At 43.0% G+C, this 21,158-nt stretch overlaps 1 protein-coding gene across 1 annotated transcript in view; it reads right to left on the reverse strand.

Moving 5' to 3' along the window:
* GRM4 (glutamate metabotropic receptor 4) overlaps positions 1-21,158 on the reverse strand; it is a 351,034-nt gene that overhangs the window by 199,871 nt on the left and 130,005 nt on the right. Inside the window, exons 2-3 of the mRNA XM_044285678.1 lie at positions 9,741-9,957; positions 9,197-9,332 (exon numbers count right to left, since the gene is read on the reverse strand). Coding sequence (XP_044141613.1) covers positions 9,197-9,332; positions 9,741-9,957 — 353 coding nt within the window. The remainder of the gene's footprint in view (positions 1-9,196; positions 9,333-9,740; positions 9,958-21,158) is intronic.

Here is a 21,158-nt window from a genome sequence, read left to right on the forward strand (position 1 = left end):
AGGTCCTGTTCATCAGCAGCGGAGACACAAGGAGATGCCGGGCTTCGCGAGCAAGTGGACTAAGGTGAGTTAAATTATTTTTTATTTTTTTTTAACCCCTCTAGCGCTGGTTTACTATGCATTCTGTATTCAGAATGCTATTATTTTCCCTTATAACCATGTTATAAGGGAAAATAATAATGATCGGGTCTCCATCCCGATGGTCTCCTAGCAACCATGCGTGCAAATCGCACGGCATCCGTACTTGCTTGCGGATGCCATCCGATTTTCACACACCCCATTCATTTCTATGGGGCCTGCGTCACGTCAAAATCGGAAAATATAGAGCATGCTGCGATTTCAACTGAACGCACAAGTGATGCGTTAAAAACATCGCTCATGTGCACAGCCCCATAGAAATGAATGGGTCAGGATTTAGTGCGGGTGCCATACGTTCGCCGCACGGATCGCACCCGCACGGAAAACTCGCCCGTGTGAAAGGGGCCTTAGAAGTTTAGAAGCAAATCTTCAGAAATTTTCAAAAAAACAATTTTTAGCGACCAGTTCAGGTCTGAAGTCACTTTGTGAGGCTTACATAATAGAAGCCACCCAAAAATGACCCCATTCTAGAAACTGCACCCGGGCGCGGATGACAACAGGAAAGTGGGGTCATCCTCGTCCTCACTAGGACTCTCGGACTCGGAGGCAAGCTGGGCAGGCCATAGGGGAGAGTTTGCTTTATATACCCGACAGTGTGTGTGCGTGTAAATCTTTATTCGTTGTGTGTGGGGGGGAGGGTTTTCGCAAACTCACCCTGAACCTAACAGACAAAAGAATGACTTACTAAAAAAAGGGCAAAAAATGTAAAAAAATATATATATTCTAAATCTCTGATCAACCGTCCGAAGTTGATCAACGGTGGGGTGTGCGATGTGTGGACGCTAAAAGTGCCGGCCACAGTCAGCGTACGCACACCAAAAGAAAATGGCTGCGCCCCAAAAAAGTTGTGGGGGGGGCAGGGGGGCAAGCTGCATCACCCGCTGGGGGGTCTAGGGTCACACAGCTGTGCTGTGGACCCCAGTCACCCGATTTAGGGCGATGCAATCACAAACTCTTGACTTTTTTTTTTTTACTTCCATTAACTTTTCCTTTATACCGCTGCCTAACCTAACATTTCACTAGCCTTTCCCTAAGTACCTGATTGTACAGATGGGGGATGCTGGGGCACATGTGTGGTGCTGGGCACAGATGGGGTGATGCCTGGACAGATGGGGGTGCTAAAATACGACGACGTTCAGTTTATCAAATTATCGCAGTGCTCCTCTCCTCCTCCTTTTCAGTCCAGGAGCCCGAGGAGAGAGGAGCGCTGCGATAATTTGAATCTCCCGCCCCTGCAGCGAACCAATCGGAGGTGATCCTGAGAGGGGATGTCACCATCCCCTCTCAGGATTTCAGGATGGTGATTGGTGATGTATTATCACACCACCGATCACCATCCTGTTCAGGGTTATCGGGTCCTCAGAGACCCAAATAACCCAGAAACGCAGCAAACCACAGGTCTGAATTTACCTGCGGTTTGCTGCGATCGCCTACACGAGGGGTCACAGGACCCCCCGGCGCATTGGGCCCAGGTGCCTGCTCAATGATTTGAGCAGGCACTGGGTTCCGATCACTGCCCGGCGCGCAGCGGTGATCGGAGATACACTGGGCGTACAGGTACACCCTGTGTCCTTAAGTACCAGGACATCAGGGTGTAACAGGTTAAGGATCAGGACATGTTTGGGAAATTTGACATCTGTCACTTTATGTGGTAATAACTTTGGAACACTTTTACTTATCCAAGCCATTCTGAGATTTTTTTCTCATCACACATTGTACTTCATGATAGTGGTAAAATTCAGTCAATATTTTTCATTTTTACGTAAATAAAAATACAAAATTTACAAAAAAAAATAAAATTTGCAACTTTCCACATGTATTTTTTTTGCTTTTAAAACAGATAGTGATACTTAATATAAAAGTTATTACTTTACATTTCCCATATATCTACTTTATGTTTGGATCATTTTGTGAATGCAATTTTATTTTTTGGGGACATTAGAAGACTTAGAAGTTTAGAAGCAAATCTTGAAATTGTTCCGAAAATTTTTAAAACCCACTTTTTAAGGACCAGTTCAGGTCTGAAGTCACTTTGTGGGGCTTACATAATAGAAACCACCCATAAATGACCCAGTTTTAGAAAATAAACCCCTCAAGGTATTCAAAACTGATTTTACTAACTGTGTTAACCCTTTAGGTGTTCCACAAGAATTAAAGGAAAATGGAGATGAATTTTAATTTCAATTTTTTTGGCAGATTTTCCATTTTAATCAATTTTTCCCCAGTAATAATGCAAGGGTTAACAGCCAAACAAAAGTCAATATTTATTACCCTTATTCTGTAGTTTACAGAAACACCCCATTTGTGATCGTAAAACTTCTGTACAGGCACATGGCAGGGCGCAGACAGAAAGGAGCACCATGTGGTCTTTGGAGGGCAGATTTCACTCTGATAATTTTAAGTTGCCATGTCACATATGAAGACCCTCTGATGCACCCCTAGAGTAGAAACTTCAAAAAAGTGACCCCATTTTGGAAACTACGTGATAAGGTGGCAGTTTTGTTGGTACTATTTTAGTTTACATATGATTTTCAGTAGCTCTATATTACTCTTTTGTGTGGCAAGGTAACAAAAAATAGCTGTTTTGGCACCGTTTTTATTTTTTGTTATTTAAAATGTTCATCTGATCATGTGCTATTTTTATAGAGCAGGTTATTATGGATGCGACTATACCAAATATGACAACTTTTTGGGGTTGTTTGTTTCAGTTTTACATAATTAAGCATAAAAAAAAATGTGTTTCTTCATACTCTGAAAGCCTTAGTTTTTTTTTTTTTTTTTTTTTGGGGGGGGGGCAATTGTCTAAGGTAGGATATCATTTTTTGCGGGATAAGATGATGGTTTGATTGGTACTATTTTGTCATGAGTGTAACATTTTGTTTGCTTGGTATTACACTTTTTGTGATTTAATGTGACAAAAAATAGCTTTTTTTTGTACATGTGAGGGATTAGAGAAATATTTTTATACAGCATGTTGTTATGGACGAGCCAATACCTAATATGTATCCTTTTTTTTAATTATTTAAGTTTTAGACAAAAGCATTTTTTAAACCAAAAAAATATAATGTTTTAGTGTCTCCAAATTCTGAGAGCCATAGGCTTTTATTTTTTGGGCGATTGTCTTAGGTAGGGTCTCATTTTTTGAAGGATGAGATGACTGTTTGATTGGTACTATTTTGGGGTGCGTGTGACTTTTTTATCGCTTGGTATTTCACTTTTTGTGATCTAAGGTGACAAAAAATTGCTTTTTTGACCCTTTTTAAAAAAAAATTCATGGTGTTCACCTGAGAGGTTAGATCATGTGATATGTTAATAGACCTGACTGTTACGGACATGGTGATACCTATGTCTACTTTTTAATTTTTTTTCTCTTTTAACACAATAAAAGCTATTTGAAAAAAAAAAAATCATGTTTTGGGAGCCATATTTTTTTAGTTTTTTTTTTTTACCCGATTGCTTTATGTAGGAGCTCATGTTTTGCAGGATGAGGTGGCCGTTTTATTGGTACTATTTTGGGGGACATACACCTTTTTGATCACTTAGTGTTGCACTTTTTGTGATGTAAGGTGACAAAAAAATGATTGTGTTAGAACAGTTTTTATTTTATTTTTTTTCGACGGTATTCAGGCGGATCATGTGATATTCTTATAGAGCCGGTCGTTATTTATTTATTTTTTACTTGAAACTTTATTTTTTATTATGAAAAACACTTTTTTTCATTTTTTTTATTACTTTTTATTTTTGGCCCACTCTGGGACTTTGCATTACAATATAACCTGTATTGTAAGGCATTGGCGTAACCAAAACTGACTGGGCCCCACAGCAAATTTTTGTACGGGGCCCCCCACACACACTTCTTCACAAACCGCCTCCTCCTGTGCATAATCCTCTTTTATGGCTATTTTGTGACTTTTTATTTACTGTATTTACTGTCATTTTTAGCACGACTTTGTTTTTTAACATTTACATTTGCCGACGGAGTTTATATTCAACTCAACCCCTTTAAAAACTGCGCTGCAATTGTAATAGACATGTCTGATTTACCTTTACATATCCAGGAGTATTTTAGCGTCTGAACCTTTCATACTGCAGCCATGGACGCAGTCATACACGCACTTTCCACATACATGGATGCAGTCATACACGCACTGTCCACATACATGGATGCAGTCATACACGCACTGTCCACATACATGGATGCAGTCATACACGCACTCTCCACATACATGGACGCAGTGATAGACACACTCTCCACATACATGAACGCAGTCTCCACATACATGGACGCAGCCATACACACACTCTCCACATACATGGATGCACTCTCCACATACATGAATGCAGTCATACACACACTCTCCAAATACATTGACACACTCATACACACATTGTCCACATACATGGACACACTCATGCACACACTCAACATATACATGGACACACTCATACACGCATTCAACATATACATAGATGCATTCATACATGTGCTCACCATATACATAGATGCACTCATACACACACTCTCCACATACATGGACACACTCATACACACACTCTCCACATACATGGATGCATTCGTGCACACAGTCACCACATACATGGATGCACACATATACAATACACATATATAGACACCCAGCTTTCCTGCTGTGCCTCTCCCCCATAGGCCTCATGCACACGACCGTTGTGTGCACCCCTGGCCGTTGTTCTGTTTTCCGTGATTTCCCATAAATATGGGGACGCTTCTAGTTAGAATATACTACAAACTGTGTACATGACTGCCCCCTGCTGCCTGGCAGCACCCGATCTCTTACAGGGGGCTGTGATCCGTACAATTAACCCCTCAGGTGCCACACCTGAAGTGGTTAATTGTGCGTATCATAGCCCCCTGTAAGAGATCCGGGGCTGCCAGGCAGCAGGGGGCAGACCCCCCTCTCTCCCCAGTTTCAATTTCATTGGTGGCCAGTGTGCGGCCCCCCTCGGCCCCCCCTCCCTCCCTCTATTGTATTTATAACATTGGTGGCCAGTGTGCGCCCCCCCCCCGGCCCACCTCCCTCCCTCTATTGTATTTATATTATAACATAACTCCTCCTACTGGTAAGTGACAGGTCTGTGCGGCGCATTGCTTAATGATCTGTCACTTACCAGTAGGAGGAGCTCCCGGCCGGTCACAGACAGCACAGCAGCCAGCAGGTAAGTATGATCCTTTTAATATTGCTAAGTAACCATGGGAACCAGGACTGCAGTAGCGTCCTGGTTGCCATGGTTACCGATCTGAGCCCCAGCGATTAAACTTGGACTCCGATCGGAACTCCGCTGCCACCAATGATCTGGGGGGAGAGGGGGGGCCGCACACTGTGCCACCAATGTTATAAATACAATAGAGAGAGGGGGGCCGAGGGGGGCCGCACACTGGCCACCAATGTTATAAATACAATAGAGGGAGGGAGGGCCGCACACTGGCCACCAATGTTATAAATACAATAGAGGTAGGGAGGGGGGCCACGGGGGGGGGCGCACACTGGCCACCAATGTTATAAATACAATAGAGGGAGGGAGGGGGGCCGGGGGGGGCCGCACACTGTGCCACCAATGATATTCAAACTGGGGAGGGAGGGGGGTCTGCCCCTCTGCCTGGCAGCCCCTGATCTCTTACAGGGGAATATGATACGCACAATTAACCCCTTCAGGTGTGGCACCAGAGCGGTTAATTGTGCTGATCACAGCCCCCTGTAAGAGATCGGGTGGTGCCAGGCAGCAGGGGGCAGTCATGTACACAGTTTGTAGTATATTCTAACTAGAAGCATCCCCATCACCATGGGAACGCCTCTGTGTTAAAATATACTGTTGGATATGAGTTTTCACAATGTAACTCAAATTCGATGGTATATTCTAACATAGAGACGTTCCCATGGTGATGGGGACGCTTCAAGTCAAAATATACCATCGGATTGGAGAAAACTCTGATCCGATGGTATAAAAGGGACTCCTGACTTTACATTGAAAGTCAATGGGGACAGATCCGTTTGCAATTGCACCATATTGTGTCAACGTCAAACGGATCCATCCCCATTGACTTTTTGTGATCCGCATTGTAATTCAGGACGGATCCGTTTGGCTCTGCACGGCAAGGCGGACACCAAAACTTTTTTTTCATGTCCGTGGATCCTCCAAAAATCAAGGAAGGACTGTGAAAAAATACTGTTGTGTGCATGAGGCCATACTCTAATGCCTTTGCACTTGTGCCATGCAGGATAGCAGTGAAGCTGGATGACATTTCATGATATAATTCACCCAGCTTTCCTACTGTACTGCATGTCACATGTGCACAGTCTCGGAAAGCTGAATATAACCCCAGTTCCCCTGCCACTCACATCACTGGTGCAGTTGTGGCAATCCAACTGATGTTCAGCTTGCTGGGCAGGGAAGGTTCAGGCTGCAGGAATCGCGGGTATAAAAGGGGTGGGGCTATTATTGCTCCGCCCACATCAGGCCGTCCTGTTGCTGGTCACTGTCCATCATAAGAACTAAGGAGGGGAGAGGCGGAGCAATGTCACTGATGTCAGGTCATTGACAGAGGTGCAAGGGCAGGACCCTGGACCCGCTGCAGGAGAAGTCAGCTGCTCTGACAGGGGCCTAGGGTGACGAAGTACAGTGACTGCTCCCGGGCCCCTTCTGAGCTCGGGCCCGAAAGCAGCTGCTTCCCCTGCTTCCCTGATAGTTACGCCACTGGCTGACAGCCTATTTGTGAGACCCAGCCTAAGAGGCTGGATCTCACAGGCTTCCGTAGAAGGCAAACACCGATGCCTAGGCCTTCCCTGCCATTTGGTCCCCGCCACTGCAGCGTCGGGACCCGATGGAGATGCGGAGGGTAACCATACTCTCTGCAAACCCTCTGCATGCTGCTTTGACCGTGGCATACAAGGGGTTAATACACCGGCATGAATGTTTTCACCGATGCTGGAGTATGCAGCAGGGACCCGGATCAGTCCACCATACATGTATGGCTCTGGTCCTTAAGTCACATTCACCAGCGCCGTACATGTACATGTACTTGTGCACAGCTTTACAGGCAACTTACCATTGAAGTCCTGGGCCAGGACCCAGGCTGTCATGGTAACTGATCAGAGTCCCACGATTTCACTGCAGGTGCTCCGATCAGAACGCAGAGGGGCCAACTTGCTTAGCCTCACAGATGCGACAAACACTATTGACAATTGACAGCTGCATCTGAGGGATTTAATTTAGGAGTCATCACCAAACCTGGGAACTGATCGGAGCCCCACAATTTCACTGTGGGGGATTAAATCGGAAGGTAAAGGAAGCTGCCTTCTTCAATCTAACTCTACACATGCTGCAACTGCTATTGAACGCAGCATCTGAGGAGTAAAATTATTGGTATTGAGCGGTCTCAGCGCAGCTTGCCACTCTATATAAGTCTTTGCGCATAATACCGTACCTGTACAGCATTATGTATTAAGGAGTTAAAAACTGTAGCAAAACTGATGGGATACAAGTAACCTCTACTTACTGCACACTCACTGATGGACTTGGTGCTAGCTATTTGGTTGAGCACGAGAGGGCCACCTTGCCCTGCAACACCCCATCAATACAGAGGAATAGCTGCTTTGAAAAGAGCAAGCTCACTATCAGTAATCTAACGGGATTATTCCCTGTGGGTGGAATAAAATATTTCTTGCTTCCACTAGGAAGCTTCTGACAGGTGGAGCAGAAAGGTACAGTGTGGTCAAACATCCAAACCATGACAGAAACCAAATGCAAAGTCAGAATTTAGCTGAGTCAAAACCAGGAGAGACTAAAGTACAGAGATCAAAGGCAGTAGGATGGACACTAAACAGTTAAAGAAAAGGCATAGAGAAGTAAGATGGGTCAGAAAATACTCATTATAAGCAGAGAGAATTAAATATCATACACAGACAGACACATGGACACACACATGCAAGAACTGGCAAACGGCAGTCCCAAAGCAGGATTTAAACAGAGCACCAATCTTAGTGTTTGGCTTTCAAGCTATACCCTTTCCTACTTGTCTACCTGACTCTTGGAGCAGCGACTGTTACAAAAACACTGCTATTAGGGGAAAATATGATTTCTCACAGGCAGCACTCTGCAGCAAATCGAATGGCAAATAAACCTCCTTATGGGTCTGTGCACATGGCATAAATGAATGCAAAAAATATTTTTGTTTGCAGAAAACAAGTCAACATTTCTTATGCTGAGGCAATAATCTGCCTGTCTAAAGGAGCCAAGGTTTTACGGACACTTAAATCTTCATTTCCGGGCAGCAGAACGTATTAGGGCAAACAACAGCAGTAGCCATGGCTTGTGCTCATATTGATGAGGTGCTTCACCTCCAGAAAACGAGCAGACAATTGTTGGGAAAGAACACTTTCTTCCCGACAATTGTCTGCTCATCAGCGCAATGTAAATGTGCTTTTATGCTAGCAGCATAAATCTAATGAGCACACTTTGGTCCGCATTGTTCAATAGTGAAGGTGTGACAAGGTTAGCAAATCATGATAATTATTAAACCTGTATATATAACACTCAAAATTTCACAGTGCTATATATAGCAGCCACAACATCATGGAAAATTTGATATGTGCCCTACAATTGTTAAAATGTAGAATATATATATATATATATATATAATCTCCGACTATGATGATTCATCATCTCCTGCTGTTTATAAATTGTACATCATTTTCCAGTAATCCACAATAAAGAATCCTGGTTAGATTTACAATAGAACTGCAGGGAATTCTAGATTGTCAAATGACGTAATGGTAGGCAGCTGGATTTTCATCCAAAAATTTGGGAACTATGAGGCTTTGAAATCTAGATAGAATAGAAGGTATCCATTCCATGTAGCCCACCAATATATTATTAAGTATTCATTCAGTGCCAAATAACCGCTTCATTGCACATTGAACCTAAATTATCTCTACCAAATCACTACATATTGATGTGTTTAGTTCCTCACTGAATGAGAAAATCATACATACAAAATATATTTTCAAAATGTGCACTTTTTTACCTGATATCATCTTCACTTGCAAAAATAATAACTGCCCGGGCATTGGATGTCTCCAGAAGTCGGCGAATTATCTTATCATACTCTCCTGCTTTTGGCTCCCGAGGAATTTTAACTGACTGTGCTACACACAAACCCCCTGCAAACACAAAGCAAATATCCTGTTTTTATTGTGCTTATGAGATTTTTACTAGCAGAACTTCAACACATAGTTTATATGAACCCCAGGTTAATTAGTACATTAATAGAAAATTCATTTTCACCACTTTATACCCTTTACATAATTAATAAAGCATTTGCTTTTATCCTTTACAAATGAATTAATGGTCAGCTGAAAGCTCACATATTCACAGAACCTAGTAACATATTTATTTAAAAAAAAATAACTATAGAAAGTTACAAAATAACATCTAAATCATGCCATTCAGTCAAATGTAGCTGTTGTAGATATGCTAAAATGTTATCTTTATCCTATTTAAAATAAACAATTTGCTTACTCTACTATTACACCTATGTTAGTTAAAAGAGGCTCATGCTTGCTGCTTACCATCTTCCCTGGATTTCTGGATAAATGCTTCAACTCCACTTTCACCATAGCTGCCTTCAGATGCAAGTGTTGACACATAACTCCACCTTAAGGCTTTCACAATATCTACCATAGCCTGAGCTTGATAGGTGTCAGATGGAACCACTCGTGAGAAGAAGTCATATCGACTGTTGTCACTAAGGTCTGGAGCAGTGGAGGCATAGCTCACTTGTGGAATCTGAGGAGAATAAAAAATGAGTGAAGTTAATGTAAAAGTAATAAGAGAAGAAAATTGGATAAATGGATCATAAACAGACACACTTTTATTAATGTCCATAGTTAATTAATTCCAGAAAATGTGTAGAGGTAATTCAAGTGAAATTAGGATTCATGCTTTGTAAAAAACATTCACATTAAAAGTTTTACAGTGTGCATACAAAATTATACAACAATGTCTAGTGCGAACCTGTTGAGATTTGGTTTGTTTCAAAATAATAGAATTTTTCAAAAAAGTTTGGTTTGGATCTGAATCGATTCTACCCAAAGTTGCTCACTTGACCTGAAAATTGGTATATAACACCCTCTAGTCTCATAGAATTTTCGAGATAATATGTTATCTATTTTAATTATGTTAATTTTTTTATGATTTTTTTTCTTTTTTTCTCCTCTCTCCATAAGCTCTTGAGCACAATGATAGCAATCGTAAATAATGTCAGCGTGACCATGATATACATAGCTATTGGTAATATGGTTGACGGCGGTAAAAAACAGCTTGTTAAAAAAAACATTGCATGTGTTATGATTTTTTATATTCCAAAGCTTCCAAAATTTTGGGTAGATGATGTTTAAACACACATGATGTTATGAGGGAAATAAATGGTTGATTGTTGGGAGAACGAGCATCCAAAAATTATGGCAGGAGAAGAATGCCTTCACATATGACATGCATAACTTTTATTTGTCAGAAGAAAGAGTGGCTTGTTGGGACCAAGCCTCCAAACATTAAGCAAAATGCTTGCCATTCAACAATGGCAAGATACGATACTGTGAACCAGATCTATTCATCGGTCTCAGGTGGAAGAGTGTTAAAATCCTCTCGGATCCATGCCTGGTTCATTTTAACAAAAGTGATGTTTTGGACACTGGCAGAGGACAATTTGATCCATTTGGGTGTCACCATACCCCTGACACACTGAAAATCCTCTCCGAGATGACACTGGAGGCTGGGCAAGAAAGAACTGAGAGAGCTTTCAGACATGCTTGCAACAGGCGTCTGCTCACCGAAAGCTTCAGCAAGCTGTGTACATAGTGTTTCCTGGTAAAAAAAAAAAAAGTAATTTGGCCTCCCTCTCAGCAGGAGGAAAATATTCCCCAATTTTATTTATTTTATGCACTTATATAGCGCTGCTATCTTCCACAGTGTTTTACAGACAATAGCATCAAGCTGTCCCTAATGGGGCTCACTATCTAAGTTCCCTATCAGTATGTTTTTGGAGTGTGGGAGGAAACCCACGTAAACACAGGGAGAAGTGAATAGAGGAGAGTTAGATCAGGAGATGTGATAAGCTAACCTAAAAAAACGGAATTAGACTTACCGGTAATTCAGTTTCCATGAATCCACCATGACGGCACCCATGAGAGATTGACCCCTGACCTCTGTAGGCGCAGGAACAGAGAAAGGTTTAATTGACCCCTCCCACCACCATACACCAGTGAGTTCCAGATTGCAGTGCTCCGACCCACTATAAATGAAACATGCATTATTTATTTATTTGGTATTTCCTCATACCAGTATACATTTTTATATATATATATATATATATATATATATATATATATATATATAAATATAATTTATTTTTTTATTTTTTGGGGGTATTTGATTATATATATATATATATATATATATATATATATATATATATATATAATATATATATATATATTATTTTTTCGGTGTGCCGTCATGGTGTATTCATGGAAACTGAATTACTGGTAAGTGTAATTCCAGTCTTCCATTTCACCACCATGACGGCACCCATGAGAGACATACCAGATTACGAACATTAAGGGGGGCTATGGCTTGTAAAACTTTCCTCCCGAAAGAAAGATCCGAGGATCTGGATAAGTCCAACCTATAATGTTTTACAAAAGTATTCCTACTAGACCATGTGGCTGCTCTGCATATTTGTTCTAGAGAAGCCCCTGCTCTTTCTGCATAATATGAGCAAATTTCCCTTGTAGAATAGGCTTTAACTCCTACGGGGCAACTAATACCCTGAATATTGTAACAATCAGAAATTGGCAGTCTCATCCATCTAGCTATGGTTGCCTTTGATACTGCTTTGCCCTTATTCTTTAATTGGAATTGGATAAGTAAATTGTCCACCTGGCATAAATCCTTGGTGTTTTTTCTAGGTATTTGAGGACCATTCTTCTGACATCCAAGCAGTGGAATTGCTTCTCCCAGGATTTTGGGGGTTTGTGGGAAGGAAGGTAATATTATTTCTTGGTTTCTGTGACAATCGGTTACTACCTTGGGTAAAAACCCTGGATCTAGTTTGAGGGTTATCCTGTCTTCCTGTATAGTGTGGTATTCCCTATCAGGAAGGCTGTTTTCTGTGAAAGGTTCTTTAAGGAGATGTCTTCTAAAGGTTCAAATGGAGCCCCTGTGAGTCCTTTAAGAGCCGTATTTAAGTCCCAGGAAGGCATCCGGGGTCTGATTGAAGGTCTTAGTCTAGATGTGAATCTAATAAATCTCCTGATCCATCTATGATTGGCCAGTTCACTGTCAAAGAAAGCACTTAGGGCTGAAATCTAAACCTTCAGGGTAGAAGGTCTGAGGCCAAGTTTTAGACCCCTTTGAAGAAAGTCTAGGATCTTCTGGATATTGGGCTCTGAATGGTTAGGTGTGTCCTCTCCACTCCAGATACAGAACTGTTTCCATATTTTGAGGTAAATGGCACCAGTAACTTTTTTTCTACTTGCCTTGAGAGTAGATATTACCTTTTCAGAAAGATCCTTGGGTCTTAGGATGTCGGATTCAGGATCCATGCTGTTAGTTTGAAGAGTTCCAGATGTGGATGTGAGGTCGGGCCCTGGACCAAGGTATCTTCCCTGAGTGGAAGAGTTAAAGGTTCTCCTGTGGAGATAGCTTCATTAGTATGTAGAACCAACTTCTCTTGGGCCAGAATGGGGTTATTAGGATTAGTTTAACCAACTCCTGCATGGCTTTCTGTAGAACTCTGGGTATTAGCTGGAATGGGGGAAAGGCATAAGCGAGGTCCCAGTTCCAGTTTTAGGAAAACGCATCTATAGCCCAAGGATTGTCCCTTGGGTTCAGGGAGCAAAACAATGGGACTTTTGCATTTAGTTTGGAAGTGAATAGGTCTATTGATGGGAGACCCCACTTTTTTACCACCAGGTTGAATATTTCGCTGTTTAAGGACCATTCTCCCTGATCTATGGTGGTCCTGCTCAGAAAATCTGCTATTAAGTTTTGTTCTCCTTTTAGCTAAATGGCCGAGATAGATTTTACTTTTCCCTCTGCCCAGGAGAATATTTTTGTGGATAGATTCAGAAGTTTTACTGATCTTGTATCCCCCTGATGTTTCAGGTAGGATATTGTTATCACATTGTCTGAGAAAATCTTTATGTGGTTGTTTATTATTTCTGCCGAGGCTGCCTTCAAGATCTCCCACACTGTTCTGAGCTCCCGATAGTTTAAGGATCGCATTTCTATCTCCGTAGACCAGATTCCCTGATAGAGGTCTGTGTTGAGTTTTGCTCCCCATCCCGTGCCGCTCGCATCGGTCTGGAAAATTATTGCTGGTGTTTTCTGTCATTCTACACCCTTCCTTATCTTTTTTGAATCCAACCACCAGAGTGTGGAGCGTTTTACGTGCCCTGGGATCCGAATCCTTTGGTCTAGTGATGACTGGTGCTTGTCCCACTTCTTTAGTAGCCAAGCCTGGAGGGTTCTGTAGTGGGCCTGACACCATGGAACTGCAACATAACAGGCAATCTGCCCTAAGAGACTCATTGTCTCTCTGATGGAATAAAACCTCCTTTTGTTTTTTTGAATATTTACTATCCTTTCTTCTGGATGGAAGGAAGTCTGTTTTGTGGAATCCAAAAGAATTTCCCCAAATTTTACTCTTGTTATTGGTGATAGGCAGGACTTGTTTAATTTTATTATCCATCCTAGGTTTTTTAAGAGGTCGCAAACCCTGTCTCGATCTATTTTTATTTGTTGTTCTGAGTCTGATATGATTAGGAAGTCGTCTAAGTAACGGATGATTGTAAGACCCTGAGTTCTCAAAAGGGCGACAATTTGTACGATTAATTTGGTGAATATTCTGGGGGCAGAGGATATTCCGAAGGGGAGGGCAACAAATTGAAAATGGGCTATGTTCCCTATCTGATCTTTTATGGCGAACCTTAGGTATTTTTGAGACTCGGTACGGATCGGGACGTGGTAGTACACGTCTTTCAGGTCGACTGTACACATCAGGGCATTTCTTTTTATTAGAAGGATGGTGGAGCTCAGGGATTCCATCTTGAATTTCTTGTAAGCAACATGCTTGCTTAGGTCTTTTAACTTTATTATCAATCGATAGGTGCTCCCGTTTTTTGTTATATTTTACTAATAGGAATAGGTTTGAGTAATAGCCCCGCCCCTGTTGAGATAGAGGGACTGGAATTACTTCTCCCAATTTTTGGAGATCCAGAATTTTTTCCCAAATCAATAGTAACTGTGCCGGATGATGAGAGATTTTGAATCTTTTTTGGGGGGGAGAAAACTCTATCCTGTGCTCATTCTTTATTATGTTTAAAGCCCAAGGATTTGAAGTTATGGATTTCCACTGCGGGTAGAAGGTTTTTAGTCTTCTCCCTATCCTGACGTCATTGTTGGTCGTTGGATTTGTTTTGGGGGTCAAGAAGATATCCTCTCCCCCGTCCCACTTTTGCATAGCTCCAGCGGCCCGTTTTTCCTTTTCCGCAAAAAGATTTTCCCTGATTAAACTGTGGATGAAAGGGCAATTTTCTTTTTGTCGGCTTCTCTTCGGGAAAACCTTTTTTCTTGTCGGTAGCTTTTTCTAGCATTGTGTCCAGGACAGGGCCAAAAAAGTACTCCCCAGAAAAAGGTATTGAACATAACTTCATTTTGGATGCTATATCTCACCCATAGTGTCTCTGACCGCTTTTAAAAGGTCATTCATCTCCACTATGGAAATTTTTGTTTTTTGATTCGTCTGTTATTTTCCCTTCCGATAAGGGATGCTCGTCTTTTTTTAGATGAGGAAGCCTCGTCCTCCAACCTGTCAGTCTGAGGAGGATATATCTATCAATTTTTGGCATTTTGGCAGAGGCGCTGCAAGGGCTTCTTCGCGAAAGGATGCCAATGAAGATCTAACTTCCTCTTGGATCATAGACTTGAATTCCTGCATGATAGATGGCTGTTCATGTCACTATTTTTGTAATGCACTCCTTACAGAGCTTTTTAGTATAATCAGGAAGTTTAGCACAGTATTGGATGCATCTCATAGTCTTCCTGGGTTTCTTCAAGGTTTGTTTAGAGACCTATGATAGAGAGGCTGTAATAATGCAGCATTCAATGTATAGTACATCAACAGAAAGTGCTGTATACATTGAAATGTGGTGTACCAGCCCAAGGGGAGGCATTCCACACGAGTTAAACAAACCACCTCCTATAATCCCCATCATAGATCCTTTTCTTGGTGGGTCTGCTGCCACTACACAGATGCGTACACTCTCAGTTTGAAGCAATGCAGCGTGATGCTCTTTAGGCTGCTGTAGCTCATGGTCCAACATTATGCTGCTGTGTCGGCAAGGAACGGAGCTCTTTTTAAATCCTCCGCCTGAGGTCAAATCACTTCCGGGTATACGCCTTAACCCGGAAGTGACGTCAGACACCCGCACACTGATCTCACTAGGAGATAGAAGGCCCATGGCAGTCACAGGGCAGGCTCCTGATTAACAGGGAGCGTGACCCTACTGTCTCCCTGTCAGCTTCGGCATGCGCCTCCAGAGAGCAGGGGACGTACCCGGAACGCGATGACCGCAAGGGAAGTGTCAAGCTCCAGATGTAGCTCCCAGGTACTCTGAAAATAAAAAAATAAGGGGTTCACAATCACAATATGTTTTCACCTCCCTGACTGGCATAGAGGACTTTCTCCGTCCTGGCCACTGTAGGGGCAGGAACACACACTGTATGGTGGTGAAGGGGTCAATTTAACCTTTCTCTGTTCCTGCCCCACAGAGATCAGAAGAAAGTATCTCATACGTTTTTCTATCATTTAAGAGATCCAGGCACATCTTTTTGTATTGAGATGTTTCCAAAATAACAATATTTCCTCCATTAACGGATGGTTTTATTGTTACTTGCTGATCTTGTTCCAGATTTTAGAGTGCCTGATATTCCAATCTAGAACAATTGAAACATGGTTTACTAAGTGTCATTGCCTCTAGTTTTTGTGAAACTTGCATGACAAAGGCGTCTATGTAAGTAGGGTCCCTTAAAGGAGGCATCTAATTTTTTAGGGCTGTAAATGGACCTTTGCCTTCCTGTGGTGTACTGTCACTAAGATTATAAAGCAACTGGACATCCTGAAGGATGTCCATTGGAATTCCCAACTCTTTGCTCTCACATTTAGTTTTTAGAGTAAAGTATTTATACCATCTCAATTTTCACGCAAAGAGATTAATATCTTTTATCCAATTGAATAAATTAAAGGTGGAAGTTGGAACAAAGGATAGGCCTCATCCTTTCTGTCTCTTCTAAAGGTTTATTGGAAAGGTTTATGATCTGCCCCCGTTGTTGTGATACTGGGGTCCGGTATTGGTAGGGGGTGGTGGGTGACCTGTGTTGACTGCGATTTCGCAATGGGTAGGGGCGGTTTTGTTTGAAAAAACGATTTGTTTCTCATCTTCCCCTAGCTCCTCTACCTCTATAGCGTCCTCTACGCCTACCTCTATTTTTCTGTCCCTTCTTTCTCAGTCTCAGAGGTTTCTGTATCACTGGATGTGACGTCCAATTCCTGTATTTTATTATAATGAATCAAGCTCTTTTCTATACTGGTCTCCACTTTCAGAGAATACATCATAAAAATCTGAAATAAACAAAGGTACGACTTTAGTGGGTACAAAAGAAAGCGATGTGCTAAGGCAGTTGTCTATACAATAATCACTCCAATCAAGAATCTGGTGACGTCATCCAGAAAAGGCAAAATAGTGGCCCAGTGGGAACAGCATGAGAAGTCCACAGAGTGGCCCAGTGACAGAGTGGTAAAGTAGCAGCAGCAGAAGTGTGGTCTCCTCATGCTGTTGCCACCTCAACAAAGTAGGAAGGTGTCATCAGCATAAAAAGACCAAAGAGTGGTGAGAAGCATGGAGAGAACACAGAGTGGCCCAGTGACATAGTGGTAAGCTGGTACCAGCATGAGTACACCACAGACTGGCCTAGTGACAGAGTTGTGAGGTGGCAGCACCATAAGGAGACCACAGAGTGGCCCAGAGACAAAGTGTTGGGTTGACAGCAGCATGAGGAGACCACAGATTGGCCCAATGACATAGTGGTGAGGGGGCAGCAGCATGAGGAGACCAAAGAGTTGCCGAGTGACATAGTGAAGAGGTGGCAGCAGCATAAGGAGACCACAGAGTGGCCCAGGAACACAGTGGTGAGGTGGCAGCAACATGAGGAGACCACAGAGTAGCCCAGTGACAGTGGTGATGTAGAAGCAAAAAGAGGAGCAAAGAGTGATAAGGTGGCAACAGCATGAAGAGACCATAGAGTGGCCCAGTGACAGATTGTTTAGATAGAAGCAGCATGAGGAGACCACAGAGTGGTGAGTTGGCAGCACCATGAGGAGACCACAGAGTGGTGAGGTGGCAGCAGCAATAGGAGACCAAAGAATGACCTCCTAGTGCCCAGTGACCGTGGTGAAGTGTATTTGGCATAAGGAGACCACAGAGTGGCCCAGTGACATAGTGGTGAGTTCACAGCAGCATGAAGAGGCCAAAAAGTGGCCCAATTACATAGTTTTGAGGTGGCAGCAGCATGAGGAAACCAGAGAGTGGCCCAATGACAGAGAGTTGAGGTGGCAAAAGCATGAGGCTATCACAGAGTGGTGAGGTGGCAGCAGCATGATGAGACAACAGATTGGCCAAGTGACATAGTGGCGATGAGGCAGCAGCATGAGGAGACCACAGAGTGGCCCAGGGACATAGTGTTTAGGTGGCAGCAACATGAGGATAGCAGAGAGTGGCCCAATGAGAGTTGAGGTGGCAGAAGTATGAGGAGACCACAGTGACATAGTGGTGAGGTAGTATCAGCATGAGGATACCACATAGTGGCCCAATGACAGAGTATGGAGTTGGCAGCAGCATGAGTAGACCACAAAGTGGCCCAGTGACAGAGTGTTGAGTCCACAGCAGCATGAGGAGACCACAGAGTGGCCCAATGACAGAGTGTTGATGTTGTAGCAGTAAAAGGAGATCACATAGTGTTGATGTCGTAGCAGCATGAGGAGACCACATAGTGTTGAGTTGGCAGAAGCATGAGGAGACCACAGAGTGGCCCAGTGACAGAGTGGTGAGCTGAATTCAGCATAAGGAGACCACAGAGTGGCCCAGTGACATAGTGGTGAGTTCATAGCAGCAGGAGGAGACCAAAAAGTGGCCCAGGGACATAGTGTTTAGGAGGCAGCAGCATGAGGAGACCAGAGAGTGGCCACATATCAGAGAGTTGAGGTGGCAGAAGTATGAGGAGACCACAGAGTGGCCCAGGGACAGACTGTTACATAGGCAGCAGCATGAGAAGACCACAGAGTGGTTGATGTGGCAGCAGCATGAGAAGAACACAGAGTGGCCCAGTGACAGACTTTTAAGAAGGAAGCAGCATGAGGAGACCACAGAATGGTGAGTTGGCAGCAGCATGAGGACAGATTGGTGAAGTGGCAGCAGCATGAGGAAACCACAAAGTTATCAGGTGGCAGCAAAATGAGGAGACCACAGAGTGGCCAAGTCAAAGAGTGTTGAGGTAGCATCAGCATGAGGATACCACCGAGTTCCCCAGTTACAGAGTGTTGAGGTGACAGCAGCATGAGGAGACCACAGAGTGGTGAGGTGGCAGCAGCATGAAGAGACCACAGAGTGGACCAGTGACATAGTGATGTGGTGGCAGTAGCAGGAGGAGACCATACAGTGGCCCAGTGATATAGTGGTGAGCTGGCAGCAGCATGAGGAGACCACAGAGTGGTGAGGTGACAGTAGTATGAGGAGACCACAGAGTTTCCCAGTGACAGAGTGGTGAGGTAGGGGGCAATTCCAGTGCCAGCTGAAGATGTTGGGTGGCAATAGGAGCACCTGACACCTGGCCCTTGTCGCACTAAACACTCACTCCGATGCCACACTGCTAGCCAGGCAGGAAAGCTTTTCCAGGGAACACTTGGCCAGTTGCGGCCACAAATCGAGTTAGGCTGCCCAGTAGTCCAGGGAATCTTCGATGTGGGGTGTTAGGTTACACTCCAAATATGCCTCAACCTGCTGGTTCAGGTTCTGCTCTATGTCTCCTTGCTGCTGCTGGTGAGTAGTTTCTTCAGTAGGCGGGTGAAGAAAACTGCTCATCAGTGACTCTAGACTTAAAGGGGTTGTCTCACTTCAGTAAGTGACATTTATCTTGTAGAGAAAGTTAATACAAACCACTTACTAATGCATTGTTATCATCAATACAGGGAGTGCAGAATTATTAGGCAAATGAGTATTTTGACCACATCATCCTCTTTATGCATGTTGTCTTACTCCAAGCTGTATAGGCTCGAAAGCCTACTACCAATTAAGCATATTAGGTGATGTGCATCTCTGTAATGAGAAGGGGTGTGGTCTAATGACATCAACACCCTATATCAGGTGTGCATAATTATTAGGCAACTCCCTTTCCTTTGGCAAAATGGGTCAAAAGAAGGACTTGACAGGCTCAGAAAAGTCAAAAATAGTGAGATATCTTGCAGAGGGATGCAGCACTCTTAAAATTGCAAAGCTTCTGAAGCGTGATCATCGAACAATCAAGCGTTTCATTCAAAATAGTCAACAGGTTCGCAAGAAGCGTGTGGAAAAACCAAGGCGCAAAATAACTGCCCATGAACTGAGAAAAGTCAAGCGTGCAGCTGCCAAGATGCCACTTGCCACCAGTTTGGCCATATTTCAGAGCTGCAACATCACTGGAGTGCCCAAAAGCACAAGGTGTGCAATACTCAGAGACATGGCCAAGGTAAGAAAGGCTGAAAGACGACCACCACTGAACAAGACACACAAGCTGAAACGTCAAGACTGGGCCAAGAAATATCTCAAGACTGATTTTTCTAAGGTTTTATGGACTGATGAAATGAGAGTGAGTCTTGATGGGCCAGATGGATGGGCCCGTGGCTGAATTGGTAAAGGGCAGAGAGCTCCAGTCCGACTCAGACGCCAGCAAGGTGGAGGTGGAGTACTGGTTTGGACTGGTATCATCAAAGATGAGCTTGTGGGGCCTTTTCGGGTTGAGGATGGAGTCAAGCTTAACTCCCAGTCCTACTGCCAGTTTCTGGAAGACACCTTCTTCAAGCAGTGGTACAGGAAGAAGTCTGCATCCTTCAAGAAAAACATGATTTTCATGCAGGACAATGCTCCATCACACGCGTCCAAGTACTCCACAGCGTGGCTGGCAAGAAAGGGTATAAAAGAAGAAAATCTAATGACATGGCCTCCTTGTTCACCTGATCTGAACCCCATTGAGAACCTGTGGTCCATCATCAAATGTGAGATTTACAAGGAGGGAAAACAGTACACCTCTCTGAACAGTGTCTGGGAGGCTGTGGTTGCTGCTGCACGCAATGTTGATGGTGAACAGATCAAAACACTGACAGAATCCATGGATGGCAGGCTTTTGAGTGTCCTTGCAAAGAAAGGTGGCTATATTGGTCACTGATTTGTTTTTGTTTTGTTTTTAAATGTCAGAAATGTATATTTGTGAATGTTGAGATGTTATATTGGTTTCACTGGTAAAAATAAATAATTGAAATGGGTATATATTTGTTTTTTGTTAAGTTGCCTAATAATTATGCACAGTAATAGTCACCTGCACACACAGATATCCCCCTAAAATAGCTAAAACTAAAAAACAAACTAAAAATTACTTCCAAAAATATTCAGCTTTGATATTAATGAGTTTTTTGGGTTCATTGAGAACATGGTTGTTGTTCAATAATAAAATTAATCCTCAAAAATACAACTTGCCTAATAATTCTGCACTCCCTGTATTGCTTCCTTTGCTGGCTAGATTCATTTTTCCATCACATTATACATTGCTTGTTTCCATGGTTACAGACCACCCTGCAATCTATCAGTGGTGGTTAGAGAAGGCCTTGCGGTTCGCCCGGC

Source organism: Bufo gargarizans, chromosome 3, assembly GCF_014858855.1.
Source record: "Bufo gargarizans isolate SCDJY-AF-19 chromosome 3, ASM1485885v1, whole genome shotgun sequence".
NCBI lineage: Eukaryota > Metazoa > Chordata > Amphibia > Anura > Bufonidae > Bufo > Bufo gargarizans.